Genomic DNA, 17,557 nt, shown 5'->3' with positions numbered 1-17,557 from the left:
GAGTTGTATTGGGTTATGTGTAGTGTATAGGGTTAAGTATAGTGTATTGGGTTGTAAGTATTGTGTATTGGCTTAAGTAGAGTGTATTGGGTTGTAAGTGTTGTGTATTGGGTTAAGTATAGTGTATTGCGTTAAGTATAGCGTATTGGGTTAAGGATAGCGTATTGAGTTAAGGATAGCGTATTGGGTTAAGGATAGCGTATTGGGTTAAGTATAGCGTATTGGGTTAAGTATAGCGTATTGGGTTAAGTATAGTGTATTGGGTTAAGTATAGTGTATTGGGTTAAGTAGAGTGTATTGAGTTAAGTAGAGTGTATTGGGTTGTAAGTATTGTGTATTGGGTTGTAAGTAGAGTGTATTGGGTTAAGTAGAGTGTATTGGGTTAAGTATAGTGTATTGGGTTGTAAGTATAGTGTATTGGGTTGTAAGTATAGTGTATTGGGTTGTAAGTATAGTGTATTGGGTTGTAAGTATTGTGTATTGGGTTGTAAGTATTGTGTATTGGGTTGTAAGTATTGTGTATTGGGTTGTAAGTATTGTGTATTGGGTTGTAAGTATTGTGTATTGGGTTGTAAGTATTGTGTATTGGGTTGTAAGTATTGTGTATTGGGTTGTAAGTATAGTGTATTGGGTTGTAAGTATAGTGTATTGGGTTGTAAGTATAGTGTATTGGGTTGTAAGTATAGTGTATTGGGTTGTAAGTATTGTGTATTGGGTTGTAAGTATTGTGTATTGGGTTGTAAGTATTGTGTATTGGGTTGTAAGTATTGTGTATTGGGTTGTAAGTCTTGTGTATTGGGTTGTAAGTCTTGTGTATTGGGTTGTAAGTATTGTGTATTGGGTTGTAAGTATAGTGTATTGGGTTGTAAGTCTTGTGTATTGGGTTGTAAGTATTGTGTATTGGGTTATTTTTTATTTAACTAAGCAAGTCAGTTAAGAACAAATTCTTATTTACAATGGACGGCCTACACTGGCCAAACCCGGACTACACTGGGCCAATTGTGCGCCGGCCTATGGGACTCCCAATCACGGCCGGTTGTGATACAGCCTGGGTTGGATTGTATCGGGTTAAGTATTGTGTATTGGGCTAAGTACTGTGTCTTGGGTTATATTGTGCTGAGTATTGTGTGTTGGGTTAAATATTGGGCTAAGTATTGGTTTAAGTACAGGGTTGTTTTGGGCTAAGTATTGTGTAGTATTGGGTTAAGTATTGGACTAGTGAAGATGGCGCCGGAGGGGATGGCTGCCGTCTTATTGGCTCTGAACCAACCATGCTATTTTGTTTGTAACTTGTTTTGAACACAATTTCAACCCCTCCCTGACGGAGTCTGTAATACCAACATGTTTCAAGCAGACCACCATAGTCCCTGTGCCCAAGAACACTAAGGTAACTTGCCTAAATGACTAGCGACCGGTAGCACTCACGTCTGTAGCCAGAAAGTGCTTTGAAAGGCTGGTCATGGCTCACATCAATGCCATTATCCCAGAAACCCTAGACCCACTCCAATTTGCATACCTCCCAAACAGATCCTCAGATGATGCAATCGCTATTGCACTCCACACTGCCCTTTCCCAACTGGTCAAGGGGAACACTTACGTGAGAATGCTATACATTGACTACAGCTCAGCATTCAACACCATAGTACCCTCAAAGCTCATCACTAAAGTAAGGATCCTGGGACTAAACACCTCCCTAAGCAACTGGATCCTGGACTTCCTGACGGGCCGCCCCCAGGTGGTAAGGGTAGGTAACAATACATCCGCCACGCTGATCCTCAACACAGGGGCCCTCAGGGGTGCGTGCTCAGTACCCTCCTGATCTCCCTGTTCACCCACAACTGCATGGCCAGGCACGACTCCAAAACCATCATTAAGTTTGCAGACGATACAACAGTGGTAGGCCTGATCACCGACAACGACGAGACAGCCTATAGGGAGGAGGTCAGAGACCTGGCCGGGTGGTGCCAGAATAACAACCTCTCCCTCAACGTAACCAAGACTAAGGAGATGATTGTGACTACAGGAAAAAGAGGACCGAGCACGTCCCCATTCTCATCGACGGGGCTGTAGTGGAGCAGGTTGAGAGCGTCCACCTCAACAAACTAACATGGTCCAAGCACACCAAGACAGTCGTGAAAAGGGCACGACAAACCTATTCCCCCTCAGGAGACTGAAAAGATTTGGCATGGGTCCTCAGATTCTCAAAAGGTTTTACAGCTGCAACATCGAGAGCATCCTGACTGGTTGCATCACTGCCTGGTACGGCAACTGCTCGGCTTCTGACCGCATGGCACGACAGAGCGTACGGCCCAGTACATCACCGGGGCCAAGCTGCCTGCCATCCAGCACCTCTATACCAAGAGATGTCAGAGGAAGGCCCTAAAAATGGTAAAAGACTCCAGTCACCCTTGTCATAGACTGTTCTCTCTGGTACCGCATTGCAAGTCAGGGTCCAAGAGGATTCTAAACAGCTTCTACCCCCAAGCTATAAGACTCCTGAACAGCTAATGAAATGGCGACCCAGACAATTTGCATTGCCCCCAACCCCCTCCCTACGTTGCTACTCTGTTATCTATGCATAGTCACTTTAATAATTCTACCTAGATGTACAAATTACCATCTGTATATAGCCTGCTATTATTTACTGCTGCACTTTCATTTTTTGTCATTCTTTTTTTAACTGCATTGTTGGTTAAGGGCTTGTAAGTAAGCATTTCACTGCATGTGACAAATAAAATGTGATTTGATTGGCCTAAGTATTGTGTAGTATTGGCCTAAGTATTGTGTAGTATTGGGTTAAGTATTGGCCTAAGTATTGTGTAGTATTGGGTTAAGTATTGGCCTAAGTATTGTGTAGTATTGGGTTAAGTATTGGGTTAAGTATTGTGTAGTATTGGGTTCAAGTGGGTTAATTGTGTATTGGGTTGTATCGGGTTAAGTATTGTTTTTTGTGGGGGTTTTTAAATCTTTATTTAACTAGGCAAATCAGTTAAGAACAAATTCTTATTTACAATGACAGCCTAGGAACAGTGGGTTAACTGCCTGTTCAGGGGCAGAATGACAGATGTTTAACTTTGTCAGCTCGGGGATTTGATCTAGCAACCCTTCGGTTACTGGCCCAGCACTGCCACCCCTTATTGGGCTAAGAATTGTGCATTGGGCTGTATTGGGCTAAATATTGTATATTGTGTTAAATATTGTGTATTGGCTAAATATTGTGTATTGGGCTAAGTATTGTGTATTGGGCTAAGTATTGTGTATTGGGTTGTTTAAGGCACAAATTCAGGGGAGAGATACCATGACACCAACAATACTGCTTTGTTCCAGAATATCATGATGAAACAGAAAGCAGGAGACATGGAGAGTGAATGAGAGATTTGAGTTGAGTCTAGAGGCCAGCCTCCTCTAGTTGAGGCTAGAAGCCAGCCTCCTCTAGTTGAGGCTAGAGGCTATAGTTGAGGCTAGAGGCCAGCCTCCTCTAGTTGAGGCTATAGAGGCCACCATCTTCTAGTTGAGGCTATAGAGGCCAGCCTCCTCTAGTTGAGGCTATAGAGGCCACCATCCTCTAGTTGAGGCTATAGAGGCCAGCCTCCTCTAGTTGAGCCTAGAGGTCTCATGAGAGCCATTAGTGGTCCTGTGCTCCATGTATAAGACTATAATATTAGACATTTACTCTAATAGGGAACACATGGTCTCTGAGCTCCATCACATCACCAATTACTATCAGATCACAAGACCACAGCAGGATACAGCTGGATAGAGCTCCTACACAGACAGCCTCCCTCTCCACCGGGACAACAGAGGGACAGCCTAATGTCACAATCTGGGACAGCAGAGGGGAAGGCTAAAGTCACAACCTGGGACAACAGAGGGGAAGACTAATGTCACAACATGGGACAACAGAGGGGAAGACTAATGTCACAACCTGGGACAACAGAGGGGAAGACTAATGTCACAACAGAGGGGAAGGCGAATGTCACAACAGAGGGGAAGGCGAATGTCACAACAGAGGGGAAGGCGAATGTCACAACAGAGGGGAAGGCGAATGTCACAACAGAGGGGAAGGCGAATGTCACAACAGAGGGGAAGGCTAATGTCACAACAGAGGGGAAGGCTAATGTCACAACCTGGGACAACAGAGGGGAAGGTTAAAGTCTGGGACAATAGAGGGGAAGGCTAAAGTCACAACCTGGGACAACAGAGGGGAAGGCTAAAGTCACAACCTGGGACAGCAGAGGGGAAGGCTAATGTCACAACCTGGGACAATAGAGGGGAAGGCTAAAGTCACAACCTGGGACAGCAGAGGGGAAGACTAATGTCCCAACCTGGGACAACAGAGGGGAAGACTAATGTCACAACCTGGGACAACAGAGGGGAAGGCTAATGTCACAACCTGGGACAGCAGAGGGGAAGGCTATTGTTACAACCTGGGACAACAGAGGGGAAGGCTAATGTCACAACCTGGGACAACAGAGGGGAAGGCTAATGTCACAACAGAGGGGAATGCTAATGTCACAACCTGGGACAGCAGAGGGGAAGGCTAATGTCACAACCTGGGACAATAGAGGGGAAGGCTAAAGTCACAACCTGGGACAGCAGAGGGGAAGGCTAATGTCACAACAGAGGGGAAGACTAATGTCACAACCTGGGACAACAGAGGGGAAGGCTAATGTCACAACCTGGGACAACAGAGGGGAAGGCTAATGTCACAACCTGGGACAACAGAGGGAAGACTAATGTTACAACCTGGGACAACAGAGGGGATGGCTAATGTCACAACAGAGGGGAAGGCTAATGTCACAACCTGGGACAACAGAGGGGAAGGCTAATGTCACAACAGAGGGGAAGGCTAATGTCACAACCTGGGACAACAGAGGGGAAGGCTAATGTCACAACAGAGGGGAAGGCTAATGTCACAACAGAGGGGAAGGCTAATGTCACAACAGAGGGGAAGGCTAATGTCACAACCTGGGACAACAGGGGGAAGGCTAATGTCACAACAGAGGGGAAGGCTAATGTCACAACAGAGGGGAAGGCTAATGGTACAACCTGGGACAAAAGAGGGGAAGGCTAATGTCATAACCTAGAGTCATGTTTACTAAAGTCTTGTGCTGACACGGTCCCTTTCCAGAGACACAGGAGGACTCCTGACTGACCTACCCTACTCCTCACCATGGCCTCAGTACCACACACCCAGCAGGGAGGATATTAATCTACTGCAGAGGGGTGTCACGCAGCAGGGAGGATATTAATCTACTGCAGAGGGGTGTCACGCAGCAGGGAGGATATTAATATACTGTAGAGTGGTGTCACCCAGCAGGGAGGATATTCATCTACTGCAGAGGGGTGTCACCCAGCAGGGAGGATATAAATCTACTGCAGAGGGGTGTCACCCAGCAGGGAGGATATTCATCTACTGCAGAGGGGTGTCACCCAGCAGGGAGGATATTCATCTACTGCAGAGGGGTGTCACCCAGCAGGGAGGATATTCATCTACTGCAGAGGGGTGTCACCTAGCAGGGAGGATATTCATCTACTGCAGAGGGGTGTCACCCAGCAGGGAGGATATTCATCTACTGCAGAGGGGTGTCACCCAGCAGGGAGGATATTCATCTACTGCAGAGGGGTGTCACCTAGCAGGGAGGATATTACTGCAGAGGGGTGTTACAGAGCAGGGGACTACCTTCTTTTTCGTACTCTTGCTCCAGAGGGACCAGCGCCCCATCATCCTCATCTCTGTATCCGTAGTACTCAGCATCGATGTCCTTCATCAGCTCCGCTCTGCTCTTCCTGGGGGGAGGGATGGCTGGGGGGGTGATCAGTACACATTCCATAGTGGTATCAAACATGGTATTAACCTAAACTGGATATCATCCATGGAGTATCAATTGCCAGTAAACCTACGTTCTTTCTCAAACAGCTCTCTGACTCCAGGCAGGTCTTTAGCTGCTCCAAAGTATTTATATCCTCTGTTTCCTGGGACCTCCTTCCCTTCATGGTCCAGCATCTTTGGTCCCACTCTCTGGAAGATAGATACAAGAGAACATAAAGATTGTTCAGGACAAGACTAACACTGTACTGAGAGTCACTTAATATCTCATTAACATTACATCAGTGATCAGGTAATGACTTGACTAGCTGTTTGATTTGGCTTTGGAATTTAGCCATTTTACCGGTGTCATGGTTGTCTTCATGTGTTTCGTTCAGCTTTTTCACTTTGAACTTATCTGCTCCACCACACACCTGTTTGGTAAGGTTGAACACGACTTGTCCTACTCAGCTTCACGACAAAAACTTCTCCCACTAGTGTGTGAAACCTACTCCCGTTGCCTGGTGCTTGGATTACACCTGGCGATCTGTTCACCGTCTGCCCTTGTCTGGTACAGGTACCCCCGCCACACTCCCTTCTGTCTCTCCCAAGCTTTTGCTCACCTCCAGCACATACGCACTTACACACACACCGCAGACTTTGGACTGATCAGAATTTTAGGGAGGCTAATTAACTTGAAGCTTATTATGTGAGCTTACTCAGAAACACTTTAATTAACTAGTATAGACCTAGAGAGCTACTCTCTCAAGTTATCTTGTTGGGACGAGTGACTCTTTGAACTTACAATGGCCCCAAGTCATTACATTATTTTTCTTGTCCTTTAAGGTATTTGCCTCATGACTCCTGCACGCTTTGTTGACTATGAACTTGCTTGTTTACCCAGCCGTGGGACAGAATGTGTTTGTTCCCACACTCGCGACTGACCCTCTATTGGTTACACAGACTCTTGCCTCCCATCCTATTTTAACCACCTCTCGCTGGGTTTGTATTAATGTTACCTGATGAAATTGCTGTACAATATGACCTTGTTGCCATCTGATGCACAATCAAATGTCATAAATCAACACTGCAGAGCTCTCTCTGTCCTCTGCCGTGCCCTGATTGTATTACTGTTGATGATATCTGGAAATGTGCATGTACAGCCTGGCCCATCTACGGTTGCTAGCCCCAATTCTGACTTGTGCTCCGATTTCTGCTTTGTGGATTTTTGCTCTTGTACGTGTTTGTGAGAGTCTCACCTTTCCACAGATGGTGTGTGTAGCCCAAACTGTTAGGACACCACATATAGAAGTTGTCAGATTGGCTGGTCCAACTTCAGACGAGTCCCAAGACGCTTGTGGGGGTTGGAGAACACCATAGTGTTTGTGGGAGTCTCATTTCTCCATAGATGGTTCATAATAGTTTGTAAGCCAAACCGTTCGTACACTACAGACGATTTTGTGAGAATACCGATTTTCGAGATGCCTCATGGTCTGACAAACACCAGTCTAACTCTGTCACCTTTCACCGCAGATGCGGAAGAGTGACATAGGCAGATGCAATGGATTGAGACGCTCAAGGGCAGACAGATTTTTCACCTTGTCGGCTCGGGTATTCAAACCAGCAACCTTTTTCATACTTCCATAGAAGGTTTTGGAATGATAGAGTAAGGCATGTGACAATTCCAGAGCAATAAAAATGTGTCTTGTCCAGGCCACAGAGCAGTGCGCCATAGCCAATCAGAGCTACAGTAGGCCTAAATGCAAGCAAGCCATTTGCCGCAGTCATATTGACAGTAGCACTCTCGCCGGTAAAACACCGGATCACTGCTGCTCTAACTTCCGTGATGCATACAAGGCCCTCCTTCGTCCTCCTTTCGGGCAAATCTGATCACGACTCCATTTTTCTCCTCCCTTTCTATAGGCAGAAACTCAAAACAGGATGTACCTGTGCTAAGGACTATTCAAAGCTGGACTGGCCAATCAGAATCGACGCTTCAAGATTGTTTTGATCATATGGACTGGGACATGTTCCGGGTAGCCTCAGAATAATATTGGCGTATACGCTGAGTCGGTGAGTGAGTTTATAAGGAAGAGTATAAGAGATGTTGTACCTACTGTGACTATTAAAACCTACCCTAACCAGAAACCGTTGATAGATGGCGGAATTCGTGCAAAACAAAGCGCGAACCACCGCATTTAACCATGGAAGGTTGACTGAGAATATGAATAGTTATTCACTCCGCAAGGCAATCAAACAAGCGAAATGTCAGTATAGAGAAAAAATGGATTCGCAAATCAACGGCTCAGACGCAAGACGTATGTGGCAGGGTCTACAGACAATCACGGACCACAAAAGGAAAACCAGCCACGTCACGGACACCTACGTCTTGCTTCCAGACAATCTAAACACCTTCTTTGCCCGCTGTGAGGATAGCACAGTGCCACCGACGCAGCGTTGTTTGCATTAACTTCTTAGGCAGTTTCACCAAAACCCCATTGTGAGGTAGTGCTATGATGCGTCTTACCCAGTAGGGTTGGTCGATACTAATGCTATGATGCGTCTTACCCAGTAGGGTTGGTCAATACTAATGCTATAATGCGTCTTACCCCATAGGGTTGGTCGATACTAATGCTATAATGCGTCTTACCCAGTAGGGTTGGTCGATAATAATGCTATGATGCGTCTTACCCCATAGGGTTGGTCGATACTAATGCTATGATGCGTCTTACCCAGTAGGGTTGACCGATACTAATGCTATGATGCGTCTTACCCCATAGGGTTGACCGATACTAATGCTATGATGCGTCTTACCCCATAGGGTTGACCGATACTAATGCTATAATGCGTCTTACCCCATAGGGTTGGTTGGAACTAATGCTATGATGCGTCTTACCCCATAGGGTTGGTCGATACTAATGCTATGATGCGTCTTACCCCATAGGGTTGGTCGATACTAATGCTATGATGCGTCTTACCCAGTAGGGTTGGTTGGAACTAATGCTATGATGCGTCTTACCCCGTAGGGTTGGTCGATACTAATGCTATGATGCGTCTTACCCAGTAGGGTTGGTTGATACTAATGCTATAATGCATCTTACCCCGTAGGGTTGGTCGATACTAATGCTATGATGCGTCTTACCCCATAGGGTTGGTCGATACTAATGCTATGATGCGTCTTACCCAGTAGGGTTGGTTGATACTAATGCTATAATGCATCTTACCCCGTAGGGTTGGTCGATACTAATGCTATGATGCGTCTTACCCCATAGGGTTGGTTGGAACTAATGCTATGATGCGTCTTAACCCATAGGCTTGGTCGATACTAATGCTATGATGCGTCTTACCCCATAGGGTTGGTTGGAACTAATGCTATGATGCGTCTTAACCCATAGGGTTGGTCGATACTAATGCTATAATGTGTCTTACCCAGTAGGGTTGGTCGATAATAATGCTATGATGCGTCTTACCCAGTAGGGTTGACCGATACTAATGCTATGATGCGTCTTACCCCATAGGGTTGACCGATAGTAATGCTATAATGCGTCTTACCCCATAGGGTTGGTCGATACTAATGCTATGATGCGTCTTACCCCGTAGGGTTGGTTGATACTAATGCTATGATGCGTCTTACCCCGTAGGGTTGGTTGATACTAATGCTATGATGCGTCTTAACCCATAGAGTTGGTCGATACTAATGCTATGATGCGTCTTACCCAATAGGGTTGGTCGATACTCATTTTTTATTTTAATTTATTTCACCTTTATTTAACCAGGTAGGCAAGTTGAGAACAAGTTCTCATTTACAATTGCGACCTGGCCAAGATAAAGCAAAGCAGTTCGACAGATACAACGACACAGAGTTACACATGGAGTAAAACAAACATACAGTCAATAATACAGTATAAACACGTCTATATACGATGTGAGCAAATGAGGTGAGAAGGGAGGTAAAGGCAAAAAAAGGCCATGGTGGCAAAGTAAATACAATATAGCAAGTAAAACACTGGAATGGTAGATTTGCAATGGAAGAATGTGCAAAGTAGAAATAAAAATAATGGGGTGCAAAGAAGCAAAATAAATAAATAAATAAATAAAATACAGTAGGGAAAGAGGTAGTTGTTTGGGCTAAATTATAGGTGGGCTATGTACAGGTGCAGTAATCTGTGAGCTGCTCTGACAGTTGGTGCTTAAAGCTAGTGAGGGAGATAAGTGTTTCCAGTTTCAGAGATTTTTGTAGTTCGTTCCAGTCATTGGCAGCAGAGAACTGGAAAGAGAGGCGGCCAAAGAAAGAATTGGTTTTGGGGGTGACTAGAGAGATATACCTGCTGGAGTGTGTGCTACAGGTGGGAGATGCTATGGTGACCAGCGAGCTGAGATAAGGGGGGACTTTACCTAGCAGGGTCTTGTAGATGACATGGAGCCAGTGGGTTTGGCGACGAGTATGAAGCGAGGGCCAGCCAACGAGAGCGTACAGGTCGCAATGGTGGGTAGTATATGGGGCTTTGGTGACAAAACGGATTGCACTGTGATAGACTGCATCCAATTTGTTGAGTAGGGTATTGGAGGCTATTTTGTAAATGACATCGCCAAAGTCGAGGATTGGTAGGATGGTCAGTTTTACAAGGGTATGTTTGGCAGCATGAGTGAAGGATGCTTTGTTGCGAAATAGGAAGCCAATTCTAGATTTAACTTTGGATTGGAGATGTTTGATATGGGTCTGGAAGGAGAGTTTACAGTCTAACCAGACACCTAAGTATTTGTAGTTGTCCACATATTCTAAGTCAGAGCCGTCCAGAGTAGTGATGTTGGACAGGCGGGTAGGTGCAGGTAGCGATCGGTTGAAGAGCATGCATTTAGTTGTACTTGTATTTAAGAGCAATTGGAGGCCACGGAAGGAGAGTTGTATGGCATTGAAGCTTGCCTGGAGGGTTGTTAACACAGTGTCCAAAGAAGGGCCAGAAGTATACAGAATGGCGTCGTCTGCGTAGAGGTGGATCAGAGACTCACCAGCAGCAAGAGCGACCTCATTGATGTATACAGAGAAGAGAGTCGGTCCAAGAATTGAACCCTGTGGCACCCCCATAGAGACTGCCAGAGGTCCGGACAGCAGACCCTCCGATTTGACACACTGAACTCTATCAGAGAAGTAGTTGGTGAACCAGGCGAGGCAATCATTTGAGAAACCAAGGCTGTCGAGTCTGCCGATGAGGATGTGGTGATTGACAGAGTCGAAAGCCTTGGCCAGATCAATGAATACGGCTGCACAGTAATGTTTCTTATCGATGGCGGTTAAGATATCGTTTAGGACCTTGAGCGTGGCTGAGGTGCACCCATCACCAGCTCTGAAACCAGATTGCATAGCAGAGAAGGTATGGTGAGATTCGAAATGGTCAGTAATCTGTTTGTTGACTTGGCTTTCGAAGACCTTAGAAAGGCATGGTAGGATAGATATAGGTCTGTAGCAGTTTGGGTCAAGAGTGTCCCTCCCTTTGAAGAGGGGGATGACCGCAGCTGCTTTCCAATCTTTGGGAATCTCAGACGACACGAGAGAGAGGTTGAACAGGCTAGTAATAGGGGTGGCAACAATTTTGGAAGATAATTTTAGAAAGAAAGGGTCCAGATTGTCTAGCCCGGCTGATTTGTAGGGGTCCAGATTTTCAGCTGAACGGATTTGGGAGAAGGAGAAATGGGGAAGGCTTGGGCGAGTTTCTGTGGGGGGTGCAGTGCTGTTGACCGGGGTAGGAGTAGCCAGGTGGAAAGCATGGCCAGCCGTAGAAAAATGCTTATTGAAATTCTCAATTATGGTGGATTTATCAGTGGTGACAGTGTTTCCTATCTTCAGTGCAGTGGGCAGCTGGGAGGAGGTGTTCTTATTCTCCATGAACTTTACAGTGTCCCAGAACTTTTTTGAGTTAGTGTTGCAGGAAGCAAATTTCTGCTTGAAAAAGCTAGCCTTGGCTTTTCTAATTGCCTGTGTATAATGGTTTCTAGCTTCCCTGAACAGCTGCATATCACGAGGGCTGTTCGATGCTAATGCAGAACGCCATAGGATGTTTTTGTGTTGGTTAAGGGCAGTCAGGTCTGGGGAGAACCAAGGGCTATATCTGCTCCTGGTTCTAAATTTCTTGAATGGGGCATATTTAAAATATCCGGGCATCCTCTACTGACGGGATGAGATCAATATCCTTCCAGGATACCCCGGCCAGGTCGATTAGAAAGGCCTGCTCGCTGAAGTGTTTCAGGAAGCGTTTTACAGTGATGAGTGGAGGTCGTTTGACCGCTGACCCATTACGGATGCAGGCAATGAGGCAGTGATCGCTGAGATCTTGGTTGAAGACAGCAGAGGTGTATTTAGAGGGCAAGTTGATTAGGATGATATCTATGAGGGTGCCCGTGTTTAAGGCTTTGGGGAGGTACCTGGTAGGTTCATTGATAATTTGTGTGAGATTGAGGGCATCAAACTTAGATTGTAGGATGGCTAGGGTGTTAAGCATTTTCCAGTTTAGGTCGCCTAGCAGCACGAGCTCTGAAGATAGATGCGGGGCAATCAGATCACATATGGTGTCCAGAGCACAGCTGGGGGCAGAGGGTGGTCTATAGCAGGTGGCAACGGTGAGAGACTTGTTTTTAGAGAGGTGGATTTTTAAAAGTAGAAGTTCAAATTGTTTGGGTACAGACCTGGATAGTAGGACAGAACTCTGCAGGCTATCTTTGCAGTAGATTGCAACAGAGAATGCTATGATGCGTCTTACCCAGTAGGGTTGGTCGATACTAATGCTATGATGCGTCTTACCCAGTAGGGTTGGTCGATACTAATGCTATGATGCGTCTTACAGTAGAAAAATAAGTCTATATACAATGTGAGCAAATGAGGTCATGGTGGCTAAGTAAATACAATATGGCAAGTAAAAAAAAGTTTTTTTAAATAAATAAATGTTGTCCTATAACCTAACTCACTACAGTAAGACAGCCTGTTCCTCAAGATTTGCCATTGCCTGCACTTGGCATCTGCCCAGGCTTTCAACATTATCATATTTTGTCATGATTCACCCAATTGCATTCTATTTCGCACAATATCATTTTTTATTTTTGTTCCTATAAGGCACAGAGGGGGACTGAGGATGCTACACTGACCTTGGTGAACATGGTGGCTAGTCACCTTCAACATGCTAAATCATATCACATTTTATTTATTGATTTTAGTTTACTCCTCATGTTCAAATGACCAGACTGTCATATTGAATGTAAGGTTGCTCTCCACCAGCTCAGATTACCAGACTGTCATATTGAATGTGAGGTTGCTCTCCACCGTTGACGTTCAGCTTTCAATACAATGCAAAACCACACACTGCTGAAACAACTACTGGACCTGAACGTCAACGGAGGCCTGGCAATTTGGATGAAGGACTTCAACTGATCGCCCAGAGGGTCCTCGTGAATGGGATGAACTGACCTGAACACAGGGGGGCCTCATGAATGGGCCCTCTCTGATGAACTGATCCTGAACACAGGGGGACCCCGGGCTGTGTCCCCTCTCTGATGAACTGACCCTGAACACAGGGGCGCCCCAGGGCTGTGTCATTTCACCGTTGTTGGTCTTTATCTCCAAGGAAACAATGTGAGCCTTTTCAAGTACGCGGATGACATGGCTCTGGTAGAACTCTTTATTAAAGATGCTACGTCAGATGGGGACAGCTATTTATAAACAGACCAACAACCTTCAAGAATGGTGCCGGTCAAGTGCCCTCCACATCAATGTGGAAGAGACAAAGGAGCTCATCATCAATGGCAACAACCTGCTAATGTCTCAACCACTGTCTCTGAACGACCAACCAGTGTTTCAAATACCCAGGGACACAAATTGATAACAAAATGAGTTGAGTTTTACAGAGAATACAGACTTAAAATAAATACAAAGCAAGTCAGCGCCTGTTTTTAAATCAGGAAATTGAAGGGGTTTGGGGTCAGCCAGGATGTTCTGGAGGATGTACAGCAGTCTGGTGGAGAGCATCCTCACGTTCAATATGACAGTCTGGTAATCTGAGCTGGTGGAGAGCAACCTCACATTCATTATGACAGTCTGGTAATCTGAGCTGGTGGAGAGCAACCTCACATTCAGTATGACAGTCTGGTAATCTGAGCTGGTGAAGAGGATCCTCACATTCAATATGACAGTCTGGTAATCTGAGCTGGTGGAGAGCAACCTCACATTCAATATGACAGTCTGGTAATCTGAGCTGGTGAAGAGGATCCTCACATTCAATATGACAGTCTGGTAATCTGAGCTGGTGGAGAGCAACCTCACATTCATTATGACATTCTGGTAATCTGAGCTGGTGAAGAGGATCCTCACATTCAATATGACAGTCTGGTAATCTGAGCTGGTGGAGAGCAACCTCACATTCAATATGACAGTCTGGTAATCTGAGCTGGTGGAGAGCAACCTTACATTCAATATGACAGTCTGGTCATTTGAACATGAGGAGTAAAAGAAAACGGACCAGAATAGTAAACACAGCCAGCAAAGTAGTTGGTCAACCACAGTCACATTTGAGCAGTTTGTTCAGCAAGGCAACCAAAAGGAAGGCACTGGCTGTCATTGGCGACCCCTCCCACCCTCTCCACACCTTCAGTTTGAGAGGCTTCCCTCTGGCCGGCGCTTCAGAATGCCCATGGCCAAGAAGAATGTGTTCTAACATTCATTCCTTACTTGTGCTGTTGGACTACTAAATGCAAAGTCAATTGTATCGGTATTTGTACTTACAGTTGAAGTCGGAAGTTTACATACACCTTAGCCAATTACGTTTAAACTCAATTTTCACAATTCCTGACATTTAATCCTAGTAATAATTCCCTGTTTTAGGGTCAGTTAGGATCACCAATGTGAAATGTCAGAATAATAGTTGAGAGAATGATTTATTTTAGCTTTTATTTATTTCATCACATTCCCAGTGGGTCAGAAGTTCATGCACTCAATTAGTATTTGGTAGTATTGCCTTTAAATTGTTTAACTTGCCTCAAACGTTTTGAGTAGCCTTCCACATGCTTCTCACAATACATTGGGTGAATTTTGGCCTCTTTGCTCGCACACGCTTTTTCAGTTCTGCCCACAAATTTTCTATAGGATTGAGGTCAGGGTTTTGTGATGGCCCCTTCAATACCTTGACTTTGTTGTACTTAAGCCATTTTTCCACAACTTTTGGAAGTATGCTTGAGGTCATTGTCCATTTAGAAGACCTATTTGCGACCAAGCTTTAACTTCCTGACTAATGTCTTGAGATGTTGCTTCAATATATCCACATATTTTTCCTACCTCATGATGCCATCTATTTTTTTTAAGTGCACCAGTCCCTTCTGCAGCAAAGCACCCCCACAACATGATGCTGCTTCAAGGTTGGGATGGTGTTCTTCGACTTGCAAGCATCCCCCTTTTTCCTCCAAACATAACGATTGTCATTATGGCCAAAAATATATATTTTTGTTTCATCAAACGAGGAAGTTTCTCCAAAAAGTACAACCTTTGTCCCCATGTGCAGGTGCAAACTGTAGTCTGGCTTTTTATGGCGGTTTTGGAGCAGTGGCTTCTTCCTTGCTGAGCAGCCTTCCAGGTTAAATCGAGTTAGGACTCGCTTTACTGTGGATATAGACACTTTGTACCTGTTTTCTCCTGTTTTCTCTTGCTGTTGTTCTGGGATCGATTTGCACATTTCGCACCAAAGTATGTTCATCTCTAGGAGACAGAATGAGTCTCCTTCCTGAGCGGTATGACGGCTGCGTGGTCCCATGGTGTTTATACTTACGTACTATTGTTTGTACAGATGAACGTGGTACCTTCAGGCGTTTGGAAATTGCTCCCAAGGTTGAACCAGACTTGTGGAGGTCTACAATTGTTTTTTCTTCTGAGGTCTTGGCTGATTTCTTTGGATTTTCCCATTATGCCAAGCAAAGAGGCACTGAGTTTGAAGGTAGGCCTTGAAATACATCCACAGGTACACCTCCAATTGACTCAAATTATGTCAATTAGCCTATCAGAAGGTTCTAAAGCCATGACATATATTTCTGGAATTTTCCAAGCTGTTTAAAGGCAGAGTCAACTTAGTATATGTAAACTTTGACCCACTGGAATTGTGATAGTGAAAAATAACTTGTGTCATGCACAAAGTAAATGTCCTAACTGACTTGCCAAAACTGTAGTTTGTTAACAAGAAATCTGTGGAGTGGTTGAAAAACAAGTTGTTAGTGAATGTATAAATGTCCTCTGTGTTGTTAGTGAATGTATAAATGTCTTCTGTTAGTGTATGTATTAATGTCCTCTGTGTTGTTAGTGTATGTGTTAATGTCCTCTGTGTTGTTAGTGAATGTATTAATGTCCTCTGTGTTGTTAGTGAATGTATTAATGTCCTCTGTGTTGTTAGTGAATGTATTAATGTCCTCTGTGTTGTTAGTGTATGTGTTAATGTCCTCTGTGTTGTTAGTGAATGTATTAATGTCCTCTGTGTTGTTAGTGAATGTATTAATGTCTTCTGTTAGTGTATGTATTAATGTCCTCTGTGTTAGTGAATGTGTTAATGTCCTCTGTGTTGTTAGTGAATGTATTAATGTCCTCTGTTAGTGTATGTATTAATGTCCTCTGTGTTGTTAGTGAATGTGTTAATGTCCTCTGTGTTGTTAGTGAATGTATTAATGTCCTCTGTGTTGTTAGTGAATGTGTTAATGTCCTCTGTGTTGTTAGTGAATGTATTAATGTCCTCTGTGTTGTTAGTGAATGTATTAATGTCCTCTGTGTTGTTAGTGAATGTATTAATGTCCTCTGTGTTGTTAGTGAATGTATTAATGTCCTCTGTGTTGTTAGTGAATGTATTAATGTCCTCTGTGTTGTTAGTGAATGTATAAATGTCCTCTGTGTTGTTAGTGAATGTATTAATGTCCTCTGTGTTGTTAGTGAATGTATTAATGTCCTCTGTTAGTGTATGTATTAATGTCCTCTGTGTTGTTAGTGTATGTGTTAATGTCCTCTGTGTTGTTAGTGAATGTATTAATGTCCTCTGTGTTGTTAGTGAATGTATTAATGTCCTCTGTGTTGTTAGTGTATGTATTAATGTCCTCCGTGTTGTTAGTGAATGTATTAATGTCCTCTGTATTGTTAGTGAATGTATTAATGTCCTCTGTGTTGTTAGTGAATGTATTAATGTCCTCTGTGTTGTTAGTGAATGTATTAATGTCCTCTGTGTTAGTGAATGTGTTAATGTCCTCTGTGTTGTTAGTGAATGTATTAATGTCTTCTGTTAGTGTATGTATTAATGTCCTCTGTGTTGTTAGTGAATGTATAAATGTCCTCTGTGTTGTTAGTGAATGTATTAATGTCCTCTGTGTTGTTAGTGAATGTATTAATGTCCTCTGTGTTGTTAGTGAATGTATTAATGTCCTCTGTGTTGTTAGTGAATGTATTAATGTCCTCTGTGTTGTTAGTGAATGTATTAATGTCCTCTGTGTTGTTAGTGAATGTATTAATGTCCTCTGTGTTGTTAGTGAATGTATTAATGTCCTCTGTGTTGTTAGTGAATGTATTAATGTCCTCTGTGTTGTTAGTGAATGTATTAATGTCCTCTGTGTTGTTAGTGAATGTATTAATGTCCTCTGTGTTGTTAGTGAATGTATTAATGTCCTCTGTGTTGTTAGTGAATGTATTAATGTCCTCTGTGTTGTTAGTGAATGTATTAATGTCCTCTGTGTTGTTAGTGAATG

At 44.0% G+C, this 17,557-nt stretch overlaps 1 protein-coding gene across 1 annotated transcript in view; it reads right to left on the bottom strand.

The window, feature by feature from the left end:
- Window positions 1-17,557, bottom strand: part of LOC139371481 (ISY1 splicing factor homolog) — a 31,993-nt gene that overhangs the window by 1,516 nt on the left and 12,920 nt on the right. Inside the window, exons 6-7 of the mRNA XM_071111933.1 lie at window positions 5,905-6,022; window positions 5,684-5,806 (exon numbers count right to left, since the gene is read on the bottom strand). Coding sequence (XP_070968034.1) covers window positions 5,684-5,806; window positions 5,905-6,022 — 241 coding nt within the window. The remainder of the gene's footprint in view (window positions 1-5,683; window positions 5,807-5,904; window positions 6,023-17,557) is intronic.

Source organism: Oncorhynchus clarkii, chromosome 17, assembly GCF_045791955.1.
Source record: "Oncorhynchus clarkii lewisi isolate Uvic-CL-2024 chromosome 17, UVic_Ocla_1.0, whole genome shotgun sequence".
Classification (NCBI taxonomy): domain Eukaryota; kingdom Metazoa; phylum Chordata; class Actinopteri; order Salmoniformes; family Salmonidae; genus Oncorhynchus; species Oncorhynchus clarkii.
Note: the sequence above shows the minus strand (reverse complement) of the source record. Positions and strands in the feature narration are given on the sequence as shown.